At 51.4% G+C, this 23,562-nt stretch overlaps 3 protein-coding genes across 3 annotated transcripts; all 3 read right to left on the bottom strand.

The window, feature by feature from the left end:
- Positions 1-674: 674 nt before the first annotated feature.
- Positions 675-14,192, bottom strand: LOC132414964 (keratin, type I cuticular Ha2-like). The gene is given in 9 exon segments (XM_059997965.1): positions 675-807; positions 9,318-9,538; positions 10,952-11,077; positions 11,157-11,195; positions 11,197-11,319; positions 12,629-12,785; positions 12,949-13,031; positions 13,678-13,959; positions 13,962-14,192. Coding segments are annotated over 9 exon segments (1,395 nt in total).
- On the bottom strand, positions 1,442-6,393 carry LOC138413895 (keratin, type I cuticular Ha8-like). The gene is given in 8 exon segments (XM_069540108.1): positions 1,442-1,660; positions 2,020-2,166; positions 2,479-2,622; positions 2,625-2,637; positions 3,872-3,954; positions 5,739-6,019; positions 6,022-6,235; positions 6,376-6,393. Coding segments are annotated over 8 exon segments (1,119 nt in total).
- Positions 14,193-18,801: 4,609 nt separating the features above from the next.
- On the bottom strand, positions 18,802-22,842 carry LOC132414787 (keratin, type I cuticular Ha5-like). Its single transcript, XM_059997651.2, is given in 8 exon segments — positions 18,802-19,217; positions 19,845-20,065; positions 20,574-20,699; positions 20,973-21,134; positions 21,241-21,397; positions 21,581-21,686; positions 22,465-22,699; positions 22,702-22,842. Coding segments are annotated over 8 exon segments (1,296 nt in total). The 3' UTR covers positions 18,802-19,069.
- Between the last annotated feature and the right edge of the window lie 720 nt (positions 22,843-23,562).

Below are 23,562 nucleotides of genomic sequence, written 5' to 3'. Positions count from 1 at the left end.
CCAGCTGAAAATAGTAACAGCCGCTCCCTCTCTGCAGGGCTTTTGTGGGACCCTGTGTCACCGTGTCTATAAAGCCCCGACACGGGGCCTTGCGATGGCTTCATCCAGATTAAAGGGGGACTTTATTTAGTCTGAACGAGTCTGTATTTTAAAAGCTCTGTGAATCTGGCTTAAACAGGCTTGGTCAGGTCCAGAGCTGGGTATCCCTCATCTGTGCCATCTTGCTGCAGTTCCACTTTTAACCACGGTCCTCACTGGCTTTGCCATCTTCCAGAACCACTCTGGTGAGTGAGCCACAGCCCCTGCTTCTACAGGAACGGTTGCATCACGGTCTGGATGGAGAAACAGACCAGCAGGCACTGGACTCCTTATGCTGCAGAAGTAAAGTTTATTAGCGAAATAAAAGCGAGGTTACCCTCCCCATCTCAGAGAGATCAGGAGGCAGCAGAAGAGAGAAAATGGAGCAGTCAGGACATCCTGAAGAGAGGAAGCACAAATCCAGGGGCCAGGGCTGAGCTACCGGGCTGGAAAGCCCGTCAACAGAGAAGCACTGCCTGGCTTCAGTCTCCCCCAGGCTGGCTGGGGAAGAAAGGCCTCCGATGGCAGGACTGGGGGTTGGAGCCAAGGGACTACAGACATCTCCCATTTTCTGGCATCTCTGGCTGAGGAGTAATTCAGCATCGAGGCTCTGAGCAAGGCCCACAGGAGGCCCGAGAAGGCCCGAAAAGGCAGGGAGAGCAGTGGGTACAGGCTGCAGGGGCCGCACAGGTGCTGGAGGCTAGGGTCGCGCACATGTTGCAGGGGAGCCTGCAGAAGAAAAAAAGGTGCTTAAATATTGGCATGAGAAGTGTATGAAAATCCAAAATAAATAGGCACTTTAGAATTGGAAGAGAAAAGGGGGCTTAGACGGTACAGGTCCCTCTAGGCCTAGAGAGGGGAGTGACTTGCCCGGAATTCACAGTGAGGCTGCGGCCAGAGCTCAGAGCGCCTGTGTGCAAAGCCGGTGGCCGGCCACTCTCTTCATTTAAACACAGCCCCTGGTCCTCTTCCTTATTTCTCACAGGGGTGTACTATCTGTCCTACCTTTGTCACAGCGTTACTGAGGAACTAAAATGAGAGAATAGATACCACTGCCCCATGCAATATTTTTAAAAGCTCCTGGAATATTCCAGAGAGAATTTAGCAAAACCTAAACGCACAGAGCCCTCAGTATTTTAGCCCCTGTGGGAGTGACTAGCACCTGGGAGCATAACATGGGCCACACAATGGACGGCATGAGCTGCAGAGGCCCTGCACACCCTCCTCCACGTCCAGGCAGCCCACCAGGCTTGCTGGGTAGCAAGTTTGTCCCCAGAGGTGGGGTCTGCAATGCCACGCCTCCTTTTGAGTCATTCCTAATAAGACGTCTCTGCTTTTACACATGATATTGACACAAACAACATCAGGCTACATACGTACAGTCCTCAGTCTCCAGAAAGTTCCAACATGTGGCGATCTCACCCTCCAGCCAGGCCTTGACGTCCAGTAGCACCTGGTACTCCTGGCTCTGCCGCTCCAGGTCAGCCCGGATCTCCGACAGCTGAGCCTCCACATCGCCGATGAGGCACTGCATCTGGGCCAGCTCAGTGCCGAAGCGGGCCCCGGATTCACACAGCCAGTTCTGCAGACCAAAGAAAGAGGGAAAGAGGTTAACAGTCATCGACCCTGTCCTCAGTCTCTTCAGAAAGGCTATGACACCCCAAGCCATTGCCAGGCCCCAAGAAAAATCCAGTCCTCAGCTGTGACAACTAGCAACGCGCTGTGACTCTTCCTCGTAGACCTCAGGAGACGTTTGCAGAACCTCCCTCACCACATGAATGTTCTTGCGTCCCCATCTACGAGAGTGTTCTTGCAAAGGTGAGGAATCAGGTTAAAGCTGGGTCCCTGGTCTGTATCTAAGTGACGCATGTACCGAACCTGGGAATTGCCCATGGGAAGCGGGAGCCCAGCTGAGTCTTCCATGCCCACAAAGGAACTCACCAGCGTGAGCTGAGCCTGCAGCTCTACCTCCAGGGCCTCGTACGGGCACCGCATCTCCTCCAGCACCCCGCCCAGGTCCATAGCGGGCACCACGTCCAGCTCAGTCCGGAGCTGGTCCCCCAGCTGACACTTCAGAGCGTGGACTCCCTGTGGACATAGGAGGATGTCCCATACATGGGGCCCCCACTGCCCTCTACTCAAAGCCTCACCTCCCACTTCCCATCCCCTCCAGCGATTTCCCTGCCCTCCTCTGAGGATGAGGTGCTGCCTGCGTCAGCATAGCAGCTTCCAGAGCCTTTCAGTGGGCGAGGTCCCACGGAAAGCCAGAGCTCCCCTTCAAGGCTTAACAGCGAGGCACGAGCTTCCACCCAAGCAGGAGGAAGAGCCTCACTGCTTCCTCCAAAGGAGCCTGAGTTCACCCCCAGGACGTCTCCACGTGTCACACAAAGGGCCCCGCACCTGCTCGTGGTTCTTCTTGAGGCAGAGCAGCTCCTCCTTCAGGGACTCCAGCTGGGCCCCCAGGTCGGCCTTGGCGAGTGTGAGGTCGTCCAGCGCCCTGTGCAGACCACAGACGTCGGCCCCCTCCCCAGCTGGCAGAGCAAGTGCTCCGTCTGGTACCTTCACCAGGGCAGGCACAGGAGTTGGGGTTAGAGAGCAGAGGGGCCCCAGGACACAACCTACAGCATGCCTTGCTGGCCTTCCCTCTGCCCTCCAGTTGTGAGTTGGCGTTTCCTGTGTCATGCACTCACAGAAACAGCAGGGTGATCCCCACTCATTCAATACTAAGCACCTAAGACAACCAGGCAGAGTGGCCGGTACTGAGGATACCAGGATGGACTGTGGTCAACGCTGCCCTCGTGGGCAGATGGCCAAAGGGGAGGCTACAGAGCAGCCAGGTAAACCGTCCTCTTCCACCCCCCCAGCTGAGATGGACCCTGGATTCTGTCCCAGATTAGAAGCCAAACTGGCAGAATGAGAGAAAGGAAACGGCTTCCTTAACTCTGGAGGAGTGAGGCGTCCACAGTGCCCAGAAAAGAGACAATAAAATATAATGTCCTGGGCTTCCCTGGTGGCACAGTGGTTGAGAGTCCACCTGCCGATGCAGGGGACACGGGTTCGTGCCCCGGTCCGGGAAGATCCCACATGCCGCGGAGCGGCTGGGCCCGTGAGCCATGGCCACTGAGCCTGCGCATCCGGGGTCTGTGCTCTGCAACCGGAGAGGCCACAACAGTGAGAGGCCCGCGTACCGCAAAAAACAACAACAAGAACAACAAATATATATATATATAATGTCCTTCCCTGCTCCTACATTGGACCCTCTAGGGAATATAAACCCTTTGACCTTCACATGCCTCCACTGTAGGCTGCGGACCATGATTTCTGTCATGAATAATTAGCGCTCACAAATTGGTCGAGCTGCAGTGTGGAAACACATCCTTTACCAAGGCAGCGGAGTTTCGCATGAAATGACCTCGGGGTAGGAAATGCGGGGCCAAGTTCTGGTTCTACCGCTCGACGCCGTGCAACTTCTGGCAAGTGCCATTAGGGCTCTGAGCCTCTGCGTCCTCACGAAGGAGATGCCATCACTGCCCTGCCCACTTCACCCGGTTCTTCTTACATAGAATCAAGTGGAGGATGCGTTCCAAATCAGATTGTAAATTATAAAAGTTAAACAACTGCAGGTCGCCAGGGGTGTTTTCTCAAGACCTTGGGCTTAATGCCCTCTGTTTACTCCTGCTGTAACTGTGGGTTTGGGATCTTGGTCGATTACATCTCCTATACCAAGTGCCTCACGAGAGAGAAGTCCAGGTAGACATCTGGCCCCTCCCCCAAGTGTGGTACCCCAACCCACTTGGTCCTATTGTCATCAGCAGTCAGCTTGGCATTGTCTATTTGCACGACCAGCTTGCTGTTCTCAGATTTGACGCATAGTATCTGGGAAAAGAAAGTACACTCAGGGATTTGCTCGTTCCCAGAGCCATCTATGGCCTCAGTCAAAGGAAGCACCATTGGCTGGGTTCAAACTACAACATCCTCTTGGACAACACGAACTCCCAAACATGTGAGCTATGCTGGTGTGGTACAGGAGGGGCACATGCAAGAGGATGCGTGGCAAAAGGTGAAGGTATAGAGCCAAAAGAAGCAAGAGATGGAAGGTAGTTGCAAACTGAACATATAGCAAAGACTTAATTTTATTTTGCTAGATATGATGCTTAACCTGGTATAAACAAGATGTGGAATCTAAGCCACAGAACAATGGGCTGGTTATTACGCTTTCAGGTAAGGTGGGATCCATTCTTTTTTTTTTGCGATACACGGGCCTCTCACTGTTGCGGCCTCTCCCGTTGCGGAGCACAGGCTCCGGATGCGCAGGCTCCGGATACACAGGCTCAGCGGCCATGGCTCACGGGCCCAGCCGCTCCGCGGCATGTGGGATCTTCCCGGACCGGAGCACGAACCCGTGTCCCCTGCATCGGCAGGCGGACTCTCAACCACTGCGCCACCAGGGAAGCCCAGGATCCATTCTTAATAAGTCCCTTTCACTGGTTGGTCAACCTCCTCAAAGGTCTTCCCTGAATCTAGCCATAGCTCCATGGCCCTTAGTCTTTTTTTTTTTTTTTTTTTTTTTGCGGTACGCGGGCCTCTCACTGTTGTGATCTCTCCCGTTGCGGAGCACAGGCTCCGGATGCGCAGGCTCAGCGGCCATGGCTCACACGCCCAGCTCCTTCACGGCATGTGGGATCCTCCCGGACCGGGGCACGAACCTGCGTCCCTTGCATCAGCAGGTGGACTCTCAACAACTGCGCCACCAGGGAAGCCCAATTTAATTTTGTTTTTTGCCTTAGTCTTTTTTTTTTAAACATCTTTTTTGGAGTCATGGCCCTTATTCTGATATTCTTTGTCTTTCTGTCTCCAAAACTAAGATGAAGTCTCTTAAGAAGTATTGCATTATAACCAAAGGGGACAGCAGAGACCAATATTACTGAATAGATATATACTGGCTCATAAAGGACATTAGAACATACTCCCCTGACCCCTTTTGCTGCACCAGAACTTAGGTTGCCCTGTTTTTTGCAACTACAATTTAGGAATTGTAAGCACTGAAACTCAGAAAGCGTAAACTCAGAATCCTGGGGAATCAAATCCTACGTCTCATCCCTCTCACATTCACATTCACCTTCACTCAAGAGATTCTCTTCCCACAAGTTTGGGGTTAGCAGATACAAACTACTATATATAGACTGGATAAACAAAACATGGTCCTACCGTATAGCACAGGAAACTGTATTCAATATCCTGGGATAAACCATAATGGAAAAGAATATAAAAAAGAATTTGCATACATATGTATAAGTGATTCACTTTGCTGTTCCGCAGAAATTAACACAACACTGTAAGTCAACTATACTTCAATTAAAAATAATTTTATCTGTGGCTGATTCCACTGCCAATCCAGGCCCTGAACATTTAGTGCAGGGTCAGTCAACTTTTTCTGTACAGGGCCAGATAGTAAATCTTTCAGGCTTTGCAGACCATGAATCTCTGTCATGACTACTCGACTCTGCCATTGTAGCACAAAAGCGGTCACAGACAATACGTCAGTGAGTGAGCGTGGCTGCGTACCAATACAACTTTAGTTACAAAGTCAAGCAGGAGGCTGAATTTGGCCTAGGGACTGTTGCTTGCCAACCTCTGATCGAGAGCATCGCAAACCTCACTTTCTGCTGCAGCTCCTCGATAGTGCAGAAGTGGCTCTGATAGTTCAGACACGCAGTGGCCTCATGGCATTCGCTCGACTCTTGGATCTGGGTCTCCAGCTCCATGTTGTCCCGCTCCAGGTGGCGCACTTTCTCCAGGTAGCTGGCCGGCTGGTCATTCGGGAACCGCATGGTCTCCTTCTCATGGCTGTTAAGGGAGCCTTCACCATAGGTCCTGCAGATTCCGATGTTGCCAGGAATGTGGCAGGTCCCCAGCAAGGGGCAGGCGGCATTGCAGCTGTGGGCAGACAGAGGCTGGGTCAGCCCAGAGGGGTTGTTCCCACTGGGATTCGGTTGGCGTGTGCCAGAGTGGCTGAGAGACATAGGGGGGCATTGTTGACCTCTGCCCCAGGCTAGTCTCTAATGTCAGTGGAGGAGACACAGATGTTTCTTGCTCCAGGAGTGTTGGTGCAGCCCAGGCAGTGGGATGAGCTGATGTAGGAGGAAGTTATGGTGGGCTGAGGATGCACAGGAGGTTCAGAGCCGCCGGGAAGGCCAAGCCACTGAGTCTGACAACCCTCTTCCCTCCCGGCCCTTTTAAACCCCATCCCAGGTGGGTGTGGTCTCCATGCTTTGACCTCCCTGCTTGATTCTCTACCTCCTGTTGCACCATCATCCTGCTACTCAGCTGTTGAGTTTACCATTAGGAGTTCCTTATCTCATTAAAGGAATGTTGAAGAATCTGAGGTGCCTCTTGGCTCTCTGATATCAGGTTGGCTGTGGGTGGGAAGTCAGAAGCTTTTTATTATTTTAAAAGAACAGAAGTCCTTTCAGCCATCAGATGTTTGTGCTTTGACTGGGGTTGGCCTCCTTGTTGATGTGTCCACACAGAAGGCATGACTATTCCTGTTGGTCTTTGGAGCAGCAAGAGAGACAAACTTCTATGACTACAGTGGCATTGACCTGGGTAAAAACTCAACCAGCCTTCCCGACCCAGGGAAGAAATTGATTCTTAGTAGATGTTATAGGCTTCTTGATTAACAAGAAGTTCTGTATTTCTTCTTTCTTCAGTTGTTTGCCTTTTGGTCTCATTTTAAGGGGCAAAAAGACTATGAAGTCCATTCATTCAGCACATCTCCTGGCACATCCTATATGCCAGGCTCATACCTGACACACAGTTGGTTACGTTCCTGTCCATCAGGAAGCACAATAACTTGGGTAGCCATGGGTGTCTTAAACAGTGTCTAAGAAACTCATCAGTATGAGGGTGACTCTGAAGACCATGCCTGATCCAGACCAAAAACAGTGAGCTCAAGAAGCCAATAACAAACAACACTGAACAATAATCTTTTGGAATATCATCTAAGAACTTGACCATGAAACTCAAAAGATTTGTATTATCAGAGTCACTGCAACCCCTCTTCCTGCCTTACTTCCTTGATTCTAAAGTCTGTTATGATAGGAGCACCTATCATGTGTGTTAGGAGCACCTATCATGTGTATTAGGGGACTTATCAACCATATTGTCTATATCCTTCCTACACCGTATAAAGTGGGTATTCTTATCTTAATTTTACAAAAATAAATAAATAAGGTTTTGAGGACCAGAGATGTGAAGTCATTTTTCTTGGCTCAAGCCAATTATAAAGTGTCAAAGCCGTTCTCAGTATCTGTTTCCTTCCACTCCAAAGCCTATTCTTATTCAACTTGACTTCCACCAAATCCCCTACCCTAGCCCCCAACAGAACAACTGTGTCATTGCCAGAATTAAGAAGAATTAAAAGGCTCAGAAACTGGGCAAGAAGTTGAAATTAAGAGAGAAACAAGGGGCTTCCCTGGTGGCGCAGTGGTTGAGAGTCCACCTGCCAAAGCAGGGGACACGGGTTCGTGCCCCGGTCCGGGAAGATCCCACGTGCCGCGGAGCGGCTGGGCCCGTGAGCCATGGCTGCTGAGCCTGCGCGTCCGGAGCCTCTGTTCCGCAACGAGAGAGGCCACAACAGTGAGAGGCCCGCGTACCGCAAAAAAAAAAAAAAAAAAAAAATACAGTACTGGCCAGATGAAACACATTTCAGGCTGGATGTTGTCCTCAGGCTGCCTGTCCTGTCTCTGGGCTATTTGGCCTCCATCCAGTGTTCAGTGTGTTGTTGCTGGGTTTTTTGGGTTTTTTTGCGGTACGCGGGCCTCTCACTGTTGTGGCCTCTCCCGTTGCGGAGCACAGGGCCCGGACGCGCAGGCTCAGCGGCCATGGCTCACGGGCCCAGCCGTTCCGCGGCATGTGGGATCTTCCCGGACCGGGACACGAACCCGTGTCCCCTGCACCGGCAGGCAGACTCTCAACCACTGCGCCACCAGGGAAGCCCCTGTATTTTTTAAAATTTGTTGAAAAGGTTTAAAAATCAGGAGAACTTAAAACATTTGTTTTAAAAGAACCTAAACATTTAAAAGAAATGCAGCTTCCCAGCTTCCCTTGAATAATGAGAAGATCCAGCAGTACTGAATCTTCATCATATGTGGTAGAAATGGCCCTGAGGAGGCAGCACCACCTTCATTGGACAAGCCATAGCTCCCTGGTTATCCACTGTCCCACAGTAACACCCATGTCACTCACGTATGTTCATGGCCTAGTTCTTGAAAAATATTTGACTTTGCAACCCTTGCCCTGGAGGGCAAGATTCTAAATGGCAGAGAAGCAAGGCTGAATGTCTACCTACAATCATCAGCCCACCAGGTATCCAAGGCCCAGAGGTATCCTGCATCCAGGCAGCCACCAAGCCCTGCCAATTCTGCCTGTACCACGGCTGGGGGCGGATACTTCCACTGCCCAAATTCAGACCTTCTCCATTGTTTATTACCTAGACCACATCCAAGGCCTCCTGGATGGCTCCCGTGCCCAGCCCTTCCTCCCTCTCTCTACTCAGCCCTTCCTGTTGCCATCTGTGCCATCTTCCTGAAGAGCAGCTTTGAGCTCTCATTGACTTGGTCAAGAAACGTTTACTGAGCATCTACTATGCACCAGATGGAGGGGATAAAAATATTTTTTCTCTGAGTTCCAGTTGTTTACCATCTAGCAAGGAGCTAGGCAGTTAAGCAAATTCTATCATTTCCTCCTCAAAAAGAAGTTAAGGCCTCCCAACTGCCTATAAAATAAAGCCCTCCCTCCCCAGCATGGCCTTTGTGGTTCACCGTTGAATGGGGCCCAGCTGATCTTTCCTGTCCTCCTTTCCACCACAGCTCAACACATGAAGCTACATAATCCTTCCAAGTGCCCCAAACATCCACCCTTCCCCAGTATGATCTCCAGTGGCATGTCTGTCTCCCTGGAGATAAAAAAGGCTTGAGAACAGATGCTTTGTCATCTTCCGTCTCAGTATCCCCTGGCACACGCTGGCACACGCTGAGCACTTAGAAGGAGTCTGCCAACTTGGAATGGAGCAGAATGGTCCCAATGGGCCAGGTGTGGGATGGCAGCATGAAGACCTGCCTGACGTCTTTGGATCATCCCGGCTTCCTAATCCCTTATTAATCATGACAGGGCTGTACCTTATGGGTAGATCCAGTTGCTTCCTATAACCTCCTCCAAACCTCTCACACCCCAGGTACTTGCAGTCCTCGCTCTCCAGCAGCCCCCGGTACGTGTTGATCTCAAACTCCAGCCGGGCCTGGACATCCAGCAGCACCCGGTACTCCTGGCTCTGCCGCTCCAGGTCACAGTGGATGTCGGCCCGCTGGACCTCCAAGTTGGTGATCAGGCATTGCATCTGGGCCAGCTGGGAGCTGTAGCGGGCCTCCGTCTCTGCCAGGGTAGATTCCAGAGAGTCTCTCTAAGGCAAAAGGAAAGACAAAATAGCTGTGAGGAGAGGACCTATTTTCCATGACCTTAGAAAGAACCGAGAAACGGCCACTGTGGAAGACGGTATGGAGGTTTCTTAAAAAACTAAAACTAGAAATACCATATGACTCAGCAATTCCACTCCTGAGTATATATATGAAGAAAACAAAAACATTCAGAAGGATATATGCACCCCAGTGTTTATAGCAGCACTATTTACAATAGCCAAGACATGGAAGCTACCTAAGCGTCCATCAACAGATGAGTGTATAAAAAAGACGTGGAGTTTATGTACACAATGGAATATTACTCAGCTATAAAAGAGAATGAAAAAAAAAAAGAGAATGAAATAATGCCATTTGCAGCAACATGGATGGACTTGGAGGGCATTATGCTAAGTGATATAAGTCAGAGAAAGACAAATACTGTATGATATCACTTATATGCGGATTCTAAAAATACAACAAACTAGTGAATAAAACAAAAAAGAAGCAGACTCACAGATATAGAGAGCAAACTAGTGGTTACCAGTGGGGAGAGGGAAAAGGTGAGGGGCAATATAAGGGTAGGGGAAAAAAGGGTTATTAGAGAATTATGTGAAATCACTCATGTGAAACTTCTGAAAATTGTAAAGCGCTATAGAATTTAAAGAATCTTCCATTCAATTTTTTAAAAAAAGAAAGAAAGAAAGAGCCGAGAAGAGACAAGTCTCTCCTTGGGTTTGGGAATGACCCCTCCCTACCTGAGTCACTGAGGAAACTGAAGCCCAGAAAGGTCAAGTGACTTGTTCAAGGTTAAACAGCTGGGAAGTGACAGGCCAGCGTCTGAACCTCCGTTCACATGACGCTGAATCCCTTATTCCTTCTTCAACCTTACTCAGGCTTCAGGCCTTGGACCTGCGGTTCTCCAGGCTCCCCCGCTACAAGCATCACTGAGATCAGTGGTCTTCAACCCTGGCTGCACTTTAGAGTCATGTGGGAGACGCTAAAAAAATGCCCATGCCCAGGCCCCACCTCCAGAGACTCTGCTATAATTCATCCGGGGAAGAACCTGGGCATGGAGACTTTTTAAATCTGCACAGGCGGGGTTGAGAAGCATGGGTCTGGAAGGGCAGGCTAAGCAGAGGACAAGCCTTCTTGGGAAGTGTTTGACAGGAGCCACCTAACCCACATCAGATTTGAAACATGGCCCTTTTATCTCTGAGCTGGGTCTTGGGAGAAACCTCCCTGCAGGAGAGGTCAGCCGGGCAAGCAATGGTGGTGGTTAAATCTGGACCTCCTCCCCCTCGCCGTCCCCCTCCTCCCGCCTCTTCCTCTTCCCCCTCCTCCTTCCTGGACGCCTGCCCCTACATTCGGTGCTGCCTGAGCTCCAGAGCTGGGAGACAGGCGCCCACAGGCGCATTCACCAGGCTGTGTCGGGCCTGCAGCTCGATCTCCAGCATGTTGACCGTTCGTCTCAGATCATTGATGTCTGACTGGTAGCTCTGAAGCTGCTCAGAGCTTGTGGCTACCTGCTGGTTAAGTGCTTCCATCTGCAGTGGGGGAGACAGGAGAAGGCTGGGGGTGCCTCTCAGGGATCCTGGGGAGGCCAGCCCCCTGCGAGAGGCCCGCCTGCCTGGTGAACCATTCCTCCATGTCCCTGTGATTAGTTCTCCACCAGGGCCCCGTACTGACACCACATCTCTTCCAGAACCCTGTTCAGGTCCACGGGGGTTGCGGCGTCCACGTCAACGTTAAGGCGGTCCCCAAGCTGGCATCGGAGGGCATCGACTTCCTGAAAAGACACAAGAACACCAGGCAAGTGTGAGGTCGTGAGATCCTAGATCACCTCCCCAAGGAGATGTGAGAAGATGGAGCAAAGGATGCTAAAGACCTCTGCCTTAGAGGGGCCCTGTGAGGACTGCAGCCACTCTGCAGCATCCCGAGGGTCTTTCAGCTCCACCTGGACACCCCGTGATGGGAGAGGCTTCCTACAGCTTTGGCAGAAGCCAGGAGCAACATCGGGGTTTGTTTGGTCCATTTGGACTAAAATGGGACAACTGTGCCCTGTCTCCCCGGCCCCCCTCCCAGCGTGCGTTCGTCCGGGAAGGAGCACTGCAGGAGCCTGGCTTTCCTTGGTTCAAGGCCCAAGTGAGAGCAGGCGCCTCCCAGGCTCCTGCCAAGAAGAGAAAGTTGCTGCTGAGGCTGCCGATACCAGCGATAACTCCTCATTAGTGGCCTCCTGGGGCAGTTCCCAGTTCTCTGATCCAGATGGGGTGAGTCAGGTGCTTTCGGGCGCTCATTGAGTATGTGGTAACATTGTTACTTTACACTTCAGCCTGAGGAAACCCAGCCAGGATTCAGAGGCACTTGTGCTTTCAAATCCCAAGTTGAGAGGTTGAGTGTCAACCCAGGGAAAGAGGTAAAAAACACCAGCGCTCGGGTGGGCTTTACAGCATACAGGTGCCCAGGGTGGAGGGGTTCCCCTCCAAGGACCTGCAGGAGATGAGGAAAAATCAGAAAGCAGAGGGTCGACCTGTGGCTTTTGGATTAAGTGTATTATATGCAAACAGAAGAGAGGAAGGGGAACAAGGATGGGGAGAGAAGAAAGGAAGAAAACCACTGCAGTTCACCTCTCCCTTAGACGAGATGGGGGCCACCCCCCGCAGTCCAGCCTAGCAGAGACGGACGGGCCATTCCATGTTGGTTCTAGAAAACAGCCCCCTCCAGCCCTAGTGGGCCACTCTACCCCTGTTATGCAGCTCTCATGAGAAAAACAAGTCACCACAAGCCCTTGGCAGTCACGCCAGTCCAGGAAATGCAGAAGGGAAGGTCGTTAGCATTTCCAAGCACCAACCAAAGGACAGGTGTTTAAGACCTGTGACTTCATTGAATTCTCACAGCAGCCTTGTCGATAGAGTTAGCCCCATTTTACAGATGAGAACATAAAGGAAAGGTTACAGAAGGGTTAAATAAATTGGGCAAAGTCACATATACAATCTGTGGCCGGCCTGGGAATTTCAGCCCATGACTACCCAACCCCAAATCCCACGTTCTTCTCACTGGGCTCCCCAGGACCACCTCAGCTGGACTTCAGACCTCACCTCCTCGTGGTTCTTCTTGAGACACATCAGCTCCTCCTTCAGGGACTCCACCTGCATCTCCAGGTCGGCCTTGCACAGGGTCAGCTCATCCAGCACCCTGCACAGGCTACTGGTGTCGGCCTCCACCAGCTGCCACATGGCCAGCCCCATCTCGTACCTATGTCAGGACAGGGTCAGCGACTGAGGGGTGAAACTGAGTGCCAACCCCAGGGAAGACCTTGAGCCACTGGCGCTTTTCCTACTGTCTATGAAACTGACAGAAAGCTGCCCCCAGGCATGTGCCGGGAGACAGGGCGCCTCCGTCCCCTGGCCGCACTCACTTGGTCCTGAAGACATCGGCAGCCACCCTGGCATTGTCGACGTGCACGATCATCCTGGCATTCTCTGCCTCGGTGTACAGAACCTGGGGGCCACAGCACACAGAGGGGGTCGGCCCAGGACAAGAAGAAGGAAAAAGAACCCAAGTGAGGAGAACCAGTAGCCCTGCAGCCATCCCTGCCGAAGCCTCTGGAACTCTGAGGGATATTCAGTGAACTGCAAGTCCTCAGAAGGTTTATTTCCTCAGTGAGGTTTATTTTTCAAGCACCTGGGTCTTCATAAATCTGAATGCCCCATTTTGAAGGCAATGAGCAACGTGGGAGGAAAAACTCTGTTAGACATGACAGTGAGAAGGGTCCTTAACGAGCACTCAGGTTTACTGAAAACTCACCACGTACCAAGGGCTGGGCTAAGCACTTTACCTGTATTAACCCATGGAAACGCTTTGACATAAGGACCCTTATTATCCCCATTTTCCCGATGAGGAAACTGAGGCCCAGGGAAGGGACCTCCTAGAGTCACGCAATGAATCCATGACAGAACGGAGACTAGATCCCAGGCCTCTTTCCACGTGAAGGGCTCCGGCTGAGCACTCGAATTAGGAAATAATCCTGCGCCCTAGGGAAGTTTCTTTTCCCTGAACGTAGCTTAAGAAACGAGTGAGATTCAGATCTGGAAGGCCAGCTCTTTGGGTCTCCTTCCCAGGGAGTCTGTTCACCGCTTGCCCTCACCTTCCGCTGGAGCTCCTCGATGGTCTTGAAATAAGACTGCTAGTCAGGACCCAAGGCAGGCGCTCGAGACCGGGAGGCGTCTCGAATGCGGCTCTCCAGCTGTGCGTTGTCTCGTTCCAGCTGGCGCACCCTCTCCAGGTAGCTGGCCAGGTGGTTGTTCAGGAACTGCATGGTCTCCTTCTCATCGCCATTGAAGGAACCCTCGAAGTATCGGCTGTAGGAACCCGTGGAGCCGGAGCTTCTGCTGGTCGGGCGGCAGCTGCCGGGCTGGCAGGAGCTGGCTAGTGCGCCTTTGAGAGGCACGTGGCTGGCCGGTAGGGGGTGGGCGCACAGACAGAGGGCATGCACATCCCGGGCTGGCAGACGTAACCCAGGCACAGCTCCAGTCGGCAGCTCGTGCTGCTGGAGCAGACAGAGGGTGACGGGGGGCAGCTCTTGATGGAGGCTGGGGAGCAGTTAGACGTCATGTCGGAGAGGCTGCAGCTGCGTGAAGTGTCCGTGTCTGCCAACCCCATTCCGCTCGGGCCTTTTTATGTACCCTTGGAGTCAGGGGGCTTATGCTAGACCACCAGTCCCAGAGGAAGCTGCTCATTCATTTGTAATTTGGTTTCCAAGAAGGAGTTCCTTTCCTCATGAAAGAGGCCAAGCTTGTCATTTGGCTAAGGCAGGACTCTGGGCTCCCATCATTGATGACCGGGCGAGAGCCTCAGGATACATCTTCAAAGGACCAGCTCCAGGCCCGGGCCCTCATTTCTAGGGTGGGGCTGCCAGGCCTGGCTCTGTGCTGCTAGTGGCATTGCCCCCTGCGGCCCCACCTGCTCTGTCCCTGAGAGAGGCCACAGTTCTGTGGGGCAGCGACCCCTCCTTTTAATGAGATCATTCCCTGCAGGAAGAGGAGGCCCGGCCCCTTACGGAGGAAATGTGTGGGTGACGGAAGCTGCACCGATGCTGGCAGTGGTGTGAATCCAGGGAGGAAAGAAAAAGAGCCTCTGAATCTCATTAATATGCATCATCTTCCTCCCAGGGGAAGGAAATAATATTAGGGAGGAGAGAACAAACTCAGCACAGCCTAAGAATCAGGGGCCTCCTTTCAACTGGATGCTACTGAGAAAGAGAGAGGTAAGGACCCCAGTCTTGGGAAAGGAAGTCAATGCCATGAATATCTCTGTGAGCAGATGCTCTATCTCGACCATCTCTGGATCCTCCCCTTCGTTTCTCACTGCTCCACATACAGAGAGTTCGATTATTGTTGTTGAACAAGCTGGAACTGGCTCTGACCTCGCTTTCTGCAATGGGGGGGCTCACTCTGGGACCCCAGAGACAGGAGCAGAGTGAATCAGCTCCCTTGAGAAGTGACACTGCAGCCCTGGGACGAGCAAAGCCAGGAGACCAGGAGCAAGTGTCTCTGATTCTAGAAGCCACTGGGCACTTCTTAAGAAAGCAGCAGGTGAGACCAGTGGTTTTTAGTCCTGCCTGTAATACCTGTGGGCTCACACACTTCGTGTTTACTATGGGTGTGTTATATAGCCACTTTTTATTTACGCATCTTCTCAATATAATATTGAAGTATAAGTACTTTTCTTCTTTTTCATATATTTCTAGAAGAGTTGGTGAAGGGGCATGGAAGGAAAAATGCCGCCCAGCCCTATTCCCTGAAATGTGTTGCTTAAGAAAAGTCAAAATAGAGATGCTACCTTCTAACTAGCTGTGTGACCTTGGGAAAGTCACTCTACCTCTCTGGGCTTCAGTTCCCTCCTGCAAATTGAAAGCGTTAGATTAAATCATCTCTCAGTTTGATTTCCTGCAATAACCATAAATTCCAGTTCTTTTGTCTGTATTAACTGTTTAGAGAGGACAGAAGGACGGGTGATGCAAACACCAACCACATGGAGTGAGACTCATCAGACCAGGCTTTTTGAACGTGTACAAGTACCAGGTGCTGTGCTGGACGCTTGGCATTAAATTGCCCATTTAATCCTTACCCTAAAAATATAAGATATAATTACACCTTGGAGATATTGCAGGTTCAGTTCCAGACCGTGGCAATCAAGAAAATATTGCACTAAAGCGAGTCACACAAATTTTTAGGTTTCCCAGTGCATATAAAAGTTATGTCTACACTGTGCTGTAGTCTATTAAGTATTCAGTAGCATTATGTCTTTTTAAAATGTACAGAATTTAAAATGTTCATTGCAGCTCTATTTACAATAGCCAGGACATGGAAGCAACCTAAGTGTCCATCGACAGATGAATGGATAAAGAAGATGTGGCACATATATACAATGGAATATTACTCAGCCATAAAAAGGAATGAAACTGAGTTATTTGTAGTGAGGTGGATGGACCTAGAGACTGTCATACAGAGTCAGAAAGAAAAAACAAATACCATATGCTAACACATATATATGGAATCTAAAAAAAAAAAGAAAAAAAGTGGTCAGAAGAACCTAGGGGCAAGACGGGAATAAAGATGCAGACCTACTAGAGAATGGACTTGAGGATACGGGGAGGGGGAAGGGTAAGCTGGGGCAAAGTGAGAGAGTGGCATGGACATATATACACTACCAAATGTAAAATAGATAGCTAGTGGGAAGCAGCCGCATAGCACAGGGAGATCAGCTCAGTGCTTTGTGACCACCTAGAGGGGTGGGATGGGGAGGGTGGGAAGGAGGGAGACGCAAGAGGGAAGAGATATGGGGATATATGTATATGTATAACTGATTTACTTTGTTGTAAAGCAGAAACTAACACACCATTGTAAAGCAATTATACTCCAATAAAGATGTTAAAAAAATAAATAAGTAAATAAAATTTTTTTAAACATGTACAGAATTTAATTAAAAAATAATTTCTTGCTAAAAAATGCTAATCATCATCTGAGACTTCAGAAAGTCATAGCAGTAACATCAAAGATCGCTGATCACAGATCACCGTCACGAATATAATAATCATGAGAACGTTTGTGAGAATTACCAGAATGTGACACAGAGATACGCAGTGAGCAAATGCTATTGGAAAAATGGCGTCAATAGACTTGTTCAATGCAGGGTTGCCACAAACCTTCAATTTGTAAAACACGCGGTGTCTGTGAAGCACAATAAAGAAAAGCACGAGAAAGTGAGGTCTGCCTACACTCATTATTGTAATAACGTGTAGTGGTGGTTCTCACAACGTGGCCTCCTGACCAACAGCATCAACATCACTCAGGAACACGTTAGAAAAGTGGTTTCTCAGGTCCATCCCAGACCAGCTGAATCAGGGACTCTGAGGGTGGGACCTAGCCATCCGTGTTTAACAAGTCCTCCAGGTGGGTTTGAAAACCACCGGGTGATAGGAGCATATATATCTTTTTTCTAAGTGTAATTTCCAGATCATTGTTTTTTCAGAGGACAGGATCTCTTCAGTCTTTAAGGAATTAGCTCTGCGGGTCTAAATCAGAAGGAAGCCAGAAATGAAAGTGGGGCAAGGAAAAGGTGGACGCCCATCCTCAGAGCAATCCTGGCGCCCTGCTGGAACGGAGCTAATGATAGTTACCAGTTTTCAGATGCTAAGCGTGTGCTCGGCAAAGCACCAGGGACCTTACAGCACGGTAAGTGTCCTGTTCTCTATTTCACTGATGAGGAAACTGAGACTCCCCAAGGGACTACCGCCTGTTAAAGCTCCCATAAGCAGTAAACGCTGGGGCTAGGATTTGAACCCAGGTCAGGCTGACCACATTCGGAGCCCATGTTTGTCACACTAAGGCCACGACCCCCTTTAGCTGGCCTCCTTCCACCACTGAGGTAGGACAGGAGAGAGGCAGTGAGTGGACATCCTTCCTGTCCCATCCCAAGGCTTCCCTCAGACAAGGGTCAATCCCACCCCTGGCACCTGACACACTGCCTGGCCCAGGGAGGCACTTAGTAAAAGTTTGCTGAGTGAACTGAATGATCCTGAGACCCTCATCTTCTTTAGGACCAAGGGGTTCCAAGAAGATGGGAGCTGAGGTGGTGCCGGGCACCAGGAGTGAGGGTGCTGGGAGAAACCAAAACCCCAGGCCTTCCTTTACGGGGGGTGGGAAAGGGGAGGATTCTAAAATTGAATCAAGGTGAACTCTACTGGGTGCTCTTAAGGGTTGGGGGTCTCAGGACTACCTTGGTCAGCATCTTTCACCAATCTGTTCTCCACCTGGAGCCCTGTCACACTCTCTTGATGTCGCTGAAGCTCCTTAGCTGTGCTCTTGGCATCTTATGAAGAGCGTATGGCCATCTAGGGACAACCTGTCTTCCTTTCTATCTCAGAGTTTTCCCTTCATCCTTCTCCATTTCCCATTGGGATTGGTGGGGCTTTTGTCATTTGCCTGGTCTGTCGAGGAGGGACATTCTGGGCACAAGTGAGTCTTTGGTCCGAGATGCTGGGAGCTCCCACTTCCATGCGGAAATGCCTTGGGACCCAAAGGCACCATGCACCTCATCAGAGGTCAAGAGCACAGGAGAACATGATGAGTCTCTTAAGAACAAGACTGTCTGGACTGTGGGTGGAAGTCACAGCGGCGGGCTCACTCTCCCATCTCCTGCTTTGGATGGGCTGTGGGTTTTAAGGGGGTTTGCTGAACTGGAAGGGCTGTGTGAAGGTTGAAGATATCACGCTTCTAAAAGCGTGGGACTTTTATGGAGTCCCCTGGGTGTGGGATTCCGTACTGTTTCTCGTACAAGGACCACAGGCATGAGGCTAATGAAGTGGCCTAAAATTCTTCACATTATACCGATCTCAGCGTTCATCATCCTCTCCTGGGGCCCCAGAGCGACCATATATACTAAGAGGGTAGTAGTAGGGGTCTGGTCACCTGTCACCTGTCACAACACTGGAATCTTGGAGAAGGGTCTTAATCAGGAAAGCTGAGCTAAATGCTACACTGTAGACCTCTAACCACCCCAACTAGGGGCACAGGGACCCTGTCATCCTCAGGGTCATACATGGTCCAACCTCCCCCATTCATCTGCCCAAGAGTCACCCCTCCTCACCCAGCAGAGACACAAACCAACAATATCAGAACAGAGCTGGTTAGGCATGGAGAACCAGAGCAAACGCTCTTTATTGTTCCTCCAACAGGAGCCTTCTGCTGCATTTCAGACCCCACCAAAACAGCACCCAGAAGGAAAACCTGGCCCAGGAGGCAGCCAGAGAACAGAAACCCTGACCTCCGTTGAAATGATGAGCAGCTGAGGGCTTCAGGGTTGGCCAGCCTTAGTGACAGGCTTTGAGAAAGGTGAAGGTGTGGAAGCCTTCTCAGGGCCAGGCCTAGGCCTGGGCTCTGCACAAAGACAGGGGATTGGGCTTTAGGATTACGGTTGAATTGAGGCCAAGTCCAAGCCCTGGAGATAATGGCCTTGGCTTACTGGACTAGCCACTCTCAGAACCGGCCCCGCAGGCAGGGCACACAAATGGGGCGGGGGCTACAGGTGGTGCGGGCTGCACCAGGCCCACAGGAAGCCACAGGAAGACAGGGGACGCATGACTTGGAGGGTGAGTGCTCAGGGGCACACGGGTTACAGGGGAGCCTAGGAGAAAAAAAAGGCCAAAAGACTATAATTTTCCAGTTGCTGTTTTCAATAACCCAGAGCACCTTAAAAATCCCCCTCGTCCTGGAGTTCGGGGTTTGGGGGCATGGGCCACCTGTTCTCCTTGCTGGGCCCTGCAATAAGCCTTTCTCTGCTCCAGACTCCAATGTGTTGGTTTGTTTCGCCTCCCTGTGCGTCGGGCACACGCACTTGAGTTCAGTGACGGTTGTCAAAGAAAGAAGTAATTATGATATATCATGTAGTTCGGCTGTGAAAAATACAATGAAGTCATAATGATGAAAACTCTAAATATTGATTTAACTAAAAGTGAAATACATATGAATAATCAATTACATTCAAGAATTAATTTAATAAATTTTTTTTGTTAATGAATGAAGAAGAAAAGAAAAAATACGCTAGTCCTGCCCCCTCATTTTACCAATGGGGAAACACAGGCCCAGAGGGAAAAGGGACTTGCCAGGGTTGCACGATGAATGTATAACAAGACCTGAACTAAAACCCAAGGCTCCTGATTCCAGCTGCTGGGCTCTTCCCAGGCACCATGCTGTATCCCCAGAACTTTGTAGATCGTATTCAGAAGATGAGAGAGCGTGCAGGGATCCTCACTTGGAGTCCTCGTTCTCCAGCAGCCCCCGGTGTGTGTTGATCTCACACTCCAGCCAGGCCCACACATCCAGAAGGACCCGGTACTCCTGGCTCTCCCGCTCCAGGTCACAGCGGATCTCCACCAGCTGGGCCTCCACGTTGGTGATCAGGCGCTGCATCTGGGCCAGCTGGGCGCTGTAGCGGGCCTCCATCTCTGCCAGGGTGGGTTCTAAAGCATCTCTCTGGGAGGGCAAGGACTGTATAGGGAGGAAAAAGGTTAGATGTCAGAGGAGGAGCGAGGAGGTCACGCCTGATCCATCTGAGTCTCAGTGAGGCCTCAGAATCCAGGAACGGGAGCTCAGAGAGTCACTCTGAGCCTGGATGAACCACAGCCAGATATCTCATCTGAGATGAGCCAATTAGCCCCTGTAGCCTCCTGATCTATGAAGAGGAGCTCCCCTATTAATGAAATCTCTGAGTCACTGATAATTGTCCAGAATGAATCTGCTCACACGAATACAGGAGCTGCTGCTACCAGGACATGCTGGTGCTACAGGTCTCCTGTCCTTTACCCCTGGGACATTGGTGAATGGGGGCTGGGCCCTTATTCCCTCTTCTCTGCACAGAAAATCCCTGACACTCAAGAACTTGACCTTCTGGAACCTGCCATGTGGTCAGCAATAGAGGCTGGAGGGCTCCTGCACTGCTAAGCTTGGTCCAGCAGCAGCCCCAAGCCAGCATCGGGCTCACCATGCTGTGCTGGGCCTGCAGCTGGATCTCCAGGGCATTGACCATGCATTTGAGCTCAGTGATCTCTGCCCAGCAGGACTGCAGCTGCTCCAAGCTGGACACCATCTGCTGGTTCAGCTCCTCGGTCTGAAACATACACACACAGGGACACTGGGGACTCAGCTTGAGAGATCGACAGAGGCCACTTAGGATCATGGGCCAGGTCCAGATCACCCAGTCTACCCCATTCATTTCACCCTTGGGGAAACTGTTGCTTTCAGGACAGCAACCTGCCCAAGGTGCACAGGGAGGTCAAAACAGAGCTGGGACCCAAACTCAGGCTTCCTGACTCACAGCCTCAAGGTCACTCTTGTGACCCATTCTATGTCTCTGTCACACTGACTGTTTCAATGTACCCACCTGGCTGTTGAACCAGTCGTCAGCGTCCCAGTGGTTCTCCTCCACCAGGGCCTCGTACTGGCACCTCATCTCATCCAGAACACGGTTCAGGTCAACAGGTGGGGCAGCGTCCACCTCGACATTGAGTCTATCACCAAGCTGGCACCACAGCGAATTCAATTCCTGTGCCACAGACCAGGGTCAGCACTAACTTTCCCAGAGGACTGACTCACTCATCCCCCTCCCCCATGCTCACGTGATCCCATGTTTACCTGCCCCCCATGCTCACCCCCTCATGGTTCTTCTTGAGGCTAAGCAGCTCCTCCTTTAGGGACTCCATCTGGGCCTCCAGGTCAGCCTTGCACAGGGTCAGATCATCCAGGATCCTACACAGGCCATTCATGTCTGACTCCACCAGCTGCCGTATGGACACCTCCATCTCGTACCTGGCAGGCACATAACAGGGCACCTAAAGCTGCTTTTCCTTTTTATATCTAAGTCAGATCCCACCCCAGACTGGCCTGGTGCTGTGTGTCCTGCCTTGTGCCTCAGGGACTCGATAACCAAAAGTCTGAGCACCACCCATGTCCAGCTCTACCAGCCCCCAACCAATGAGCGAGTGGGACAACTCACTTGGTCCTAAGTCATCTGCAGCCAGCTTGGCGTTGTCCATCTGCACCACCAGCCTGGCATTCTCTGCCTTGGTGCACAGGGTCAGGGGAAATAAAGAAGTGACTTCAGTGAGAGAAAGGGCATTCTTCTGGCAGGAGCTCCCCAAAGCTGGTGCAGGCTGCCTCTGAAGGAAGAGGGTCACCCATCCCTGGGCTCTTGGCACTGAGACTCCGTGGAGCCTTACGGGCATGCTGTAGGGATCAGAGCAGGTGACCCCTAAGGGCCCTACCAATGCAGAGCATCTCTCACCTGGGTTAGAGAGAGAGAAATGCTGCAGGGAAGGCCTGGCACGGCGGTTTCCTCCTGTCTTCCTATCTCCCAGGACTACAGGGGGTTCACGGCAGGTTATTACCAAGAGCATACTATGTAGTTCCCTGGACACAAATGGTCCCTCTCAGGAGTCAGCTAGGACTTTCTGGGCAAGAAGGAAACTGAGCAAGAAGGAAACTTCTGACAGGCTCTCCCTTCCCTGAGTTAGTTATAGGAGACCTGGTCTGCACCAAACACATCAACCCTGAGCCCCTCCCCTTAAAAAAAAAAAAAAAAGAAAAAATTAAAACTCAGAGAGGTGGCTTGTGGTACTAAAGTTCTCACGACCGGTTGATTCATAGAGCCTGTATTCAAGCTCTGGCTCCACTAACGGCCCCCTGGGTCACCTTGAATAACCAGCCTGAGCCTCAGTGTTCTCATCTGTAAAATGGCCTCATGATACCTCCCTCATAAGATTATTGAGAGGAGCAAATGAGGCCACCCATGTGACCAGGCTTTGTGACCTCTGAAGTGTCCCGTGGGAGCAGGGTTGCCAGGCCAGTGCTGCTGGCACCAGGCTCCTACTCTGAACCCCTCACCTCCTGCTGGAGCTCCTCAATGGTCCGGAAGCGGGACTGGTAGTCGGGGCACACAAGGGGGTCTTGTTGCTGGCTCCGCTCCCGGATGCGGCTCTCCAGCTCTGTGCTGTCCCGCTTTGGCTGCCGCACCTTCTGCAGGTAGCTGGACAGCGGGTCGTTCGGGAACTGCATGGTCTCCTTCTCGTTGCCGGCAAGGATGCCCTCCCTGACCCAGCCCCCTCCCCCTCCATGCTGTAGCTGCTGGCAAAGCCTCCGGAGGGGAGACAGCTGGCAGCCCTGCAGCCGCTCCTGCCCAGCCCAGCTGAGCGGGCAGAGAGACTCCAGGCCCCCCGGGACGGGCCGGGGAGCTTGCAGGAGCTGCTGGAGTACATCGTGGACATGCGAACCGAGTCCCCACCGGCCCCTCCCGGGACCTTGAGAGGCCCCGACAAGAAGCCGGCCTTGAGGCATTTGGAAGCCACGGCTTCGGCGGCACAAGGGATCAATCTCCGAGACCAGATGCCCCCAGTGCAGAGAGGCAGCTCCTCACCCCGAGTTTATATCTCTGCCCCGGTGGGTGTTGGCCTTTACAAAGTGTTTTCTCCTCATCAAAGTTAATACCACTTTCTATCAGAGCCCCTCATTAACCTGTTACTCAGCTTCCCGTGAACATCTCCCGGCCTCGTAAAAACGGAACCCCGTTGGACCGGTGGCTACTTCGAGACTCATCTGCGCCCCTCTGTGTCTCCGGGAGGACCAAGTCCCCATCTGTGCTTCAAAGGGGCCTGTGGTCAGCACCCAGCCCTCAGCCGCCTGGCTAAGAAGTGTGGGAGTCCAGCCACCATCTTTTTTTTTTTTTTTAAATCAAGGGTGATATTATTATTATTATTATTATTATTATTATTATTATTATTATTTATGGCTGTGTTGGGTCTTCGTTTCTGTGCGAGGGCTTTCTCTAGTTGTGGCAAGCGGGGGCCACTCTTCATCGCGGTGCATGGGCTTCTCACTATCGCAGCCTCTCTTGTTGCAGAGCACAGGCTCCAGACGCGCAGGCTCAGTAATTATGGCTCACGGGCCCAGTTGCTCCGCGGCATGTGGGATCCTCCCAG

Source organism: Delphinus delphis, chromosome 19 (assembly GCF_949987515.2).
Source record: "Delphinus delphis chromosome 19, mDelDel1.2, whole genome shotgun sequence".
Lineage (NCBI taxonomy): Eukaryota > Metazoa > Chordata > Mammalia > Artiodactyla > Delphinidae > Delphinus > Delphinus delphis.
This window is presented reverse-complemented; position numbering and strand designations above follow the sequence as displayed.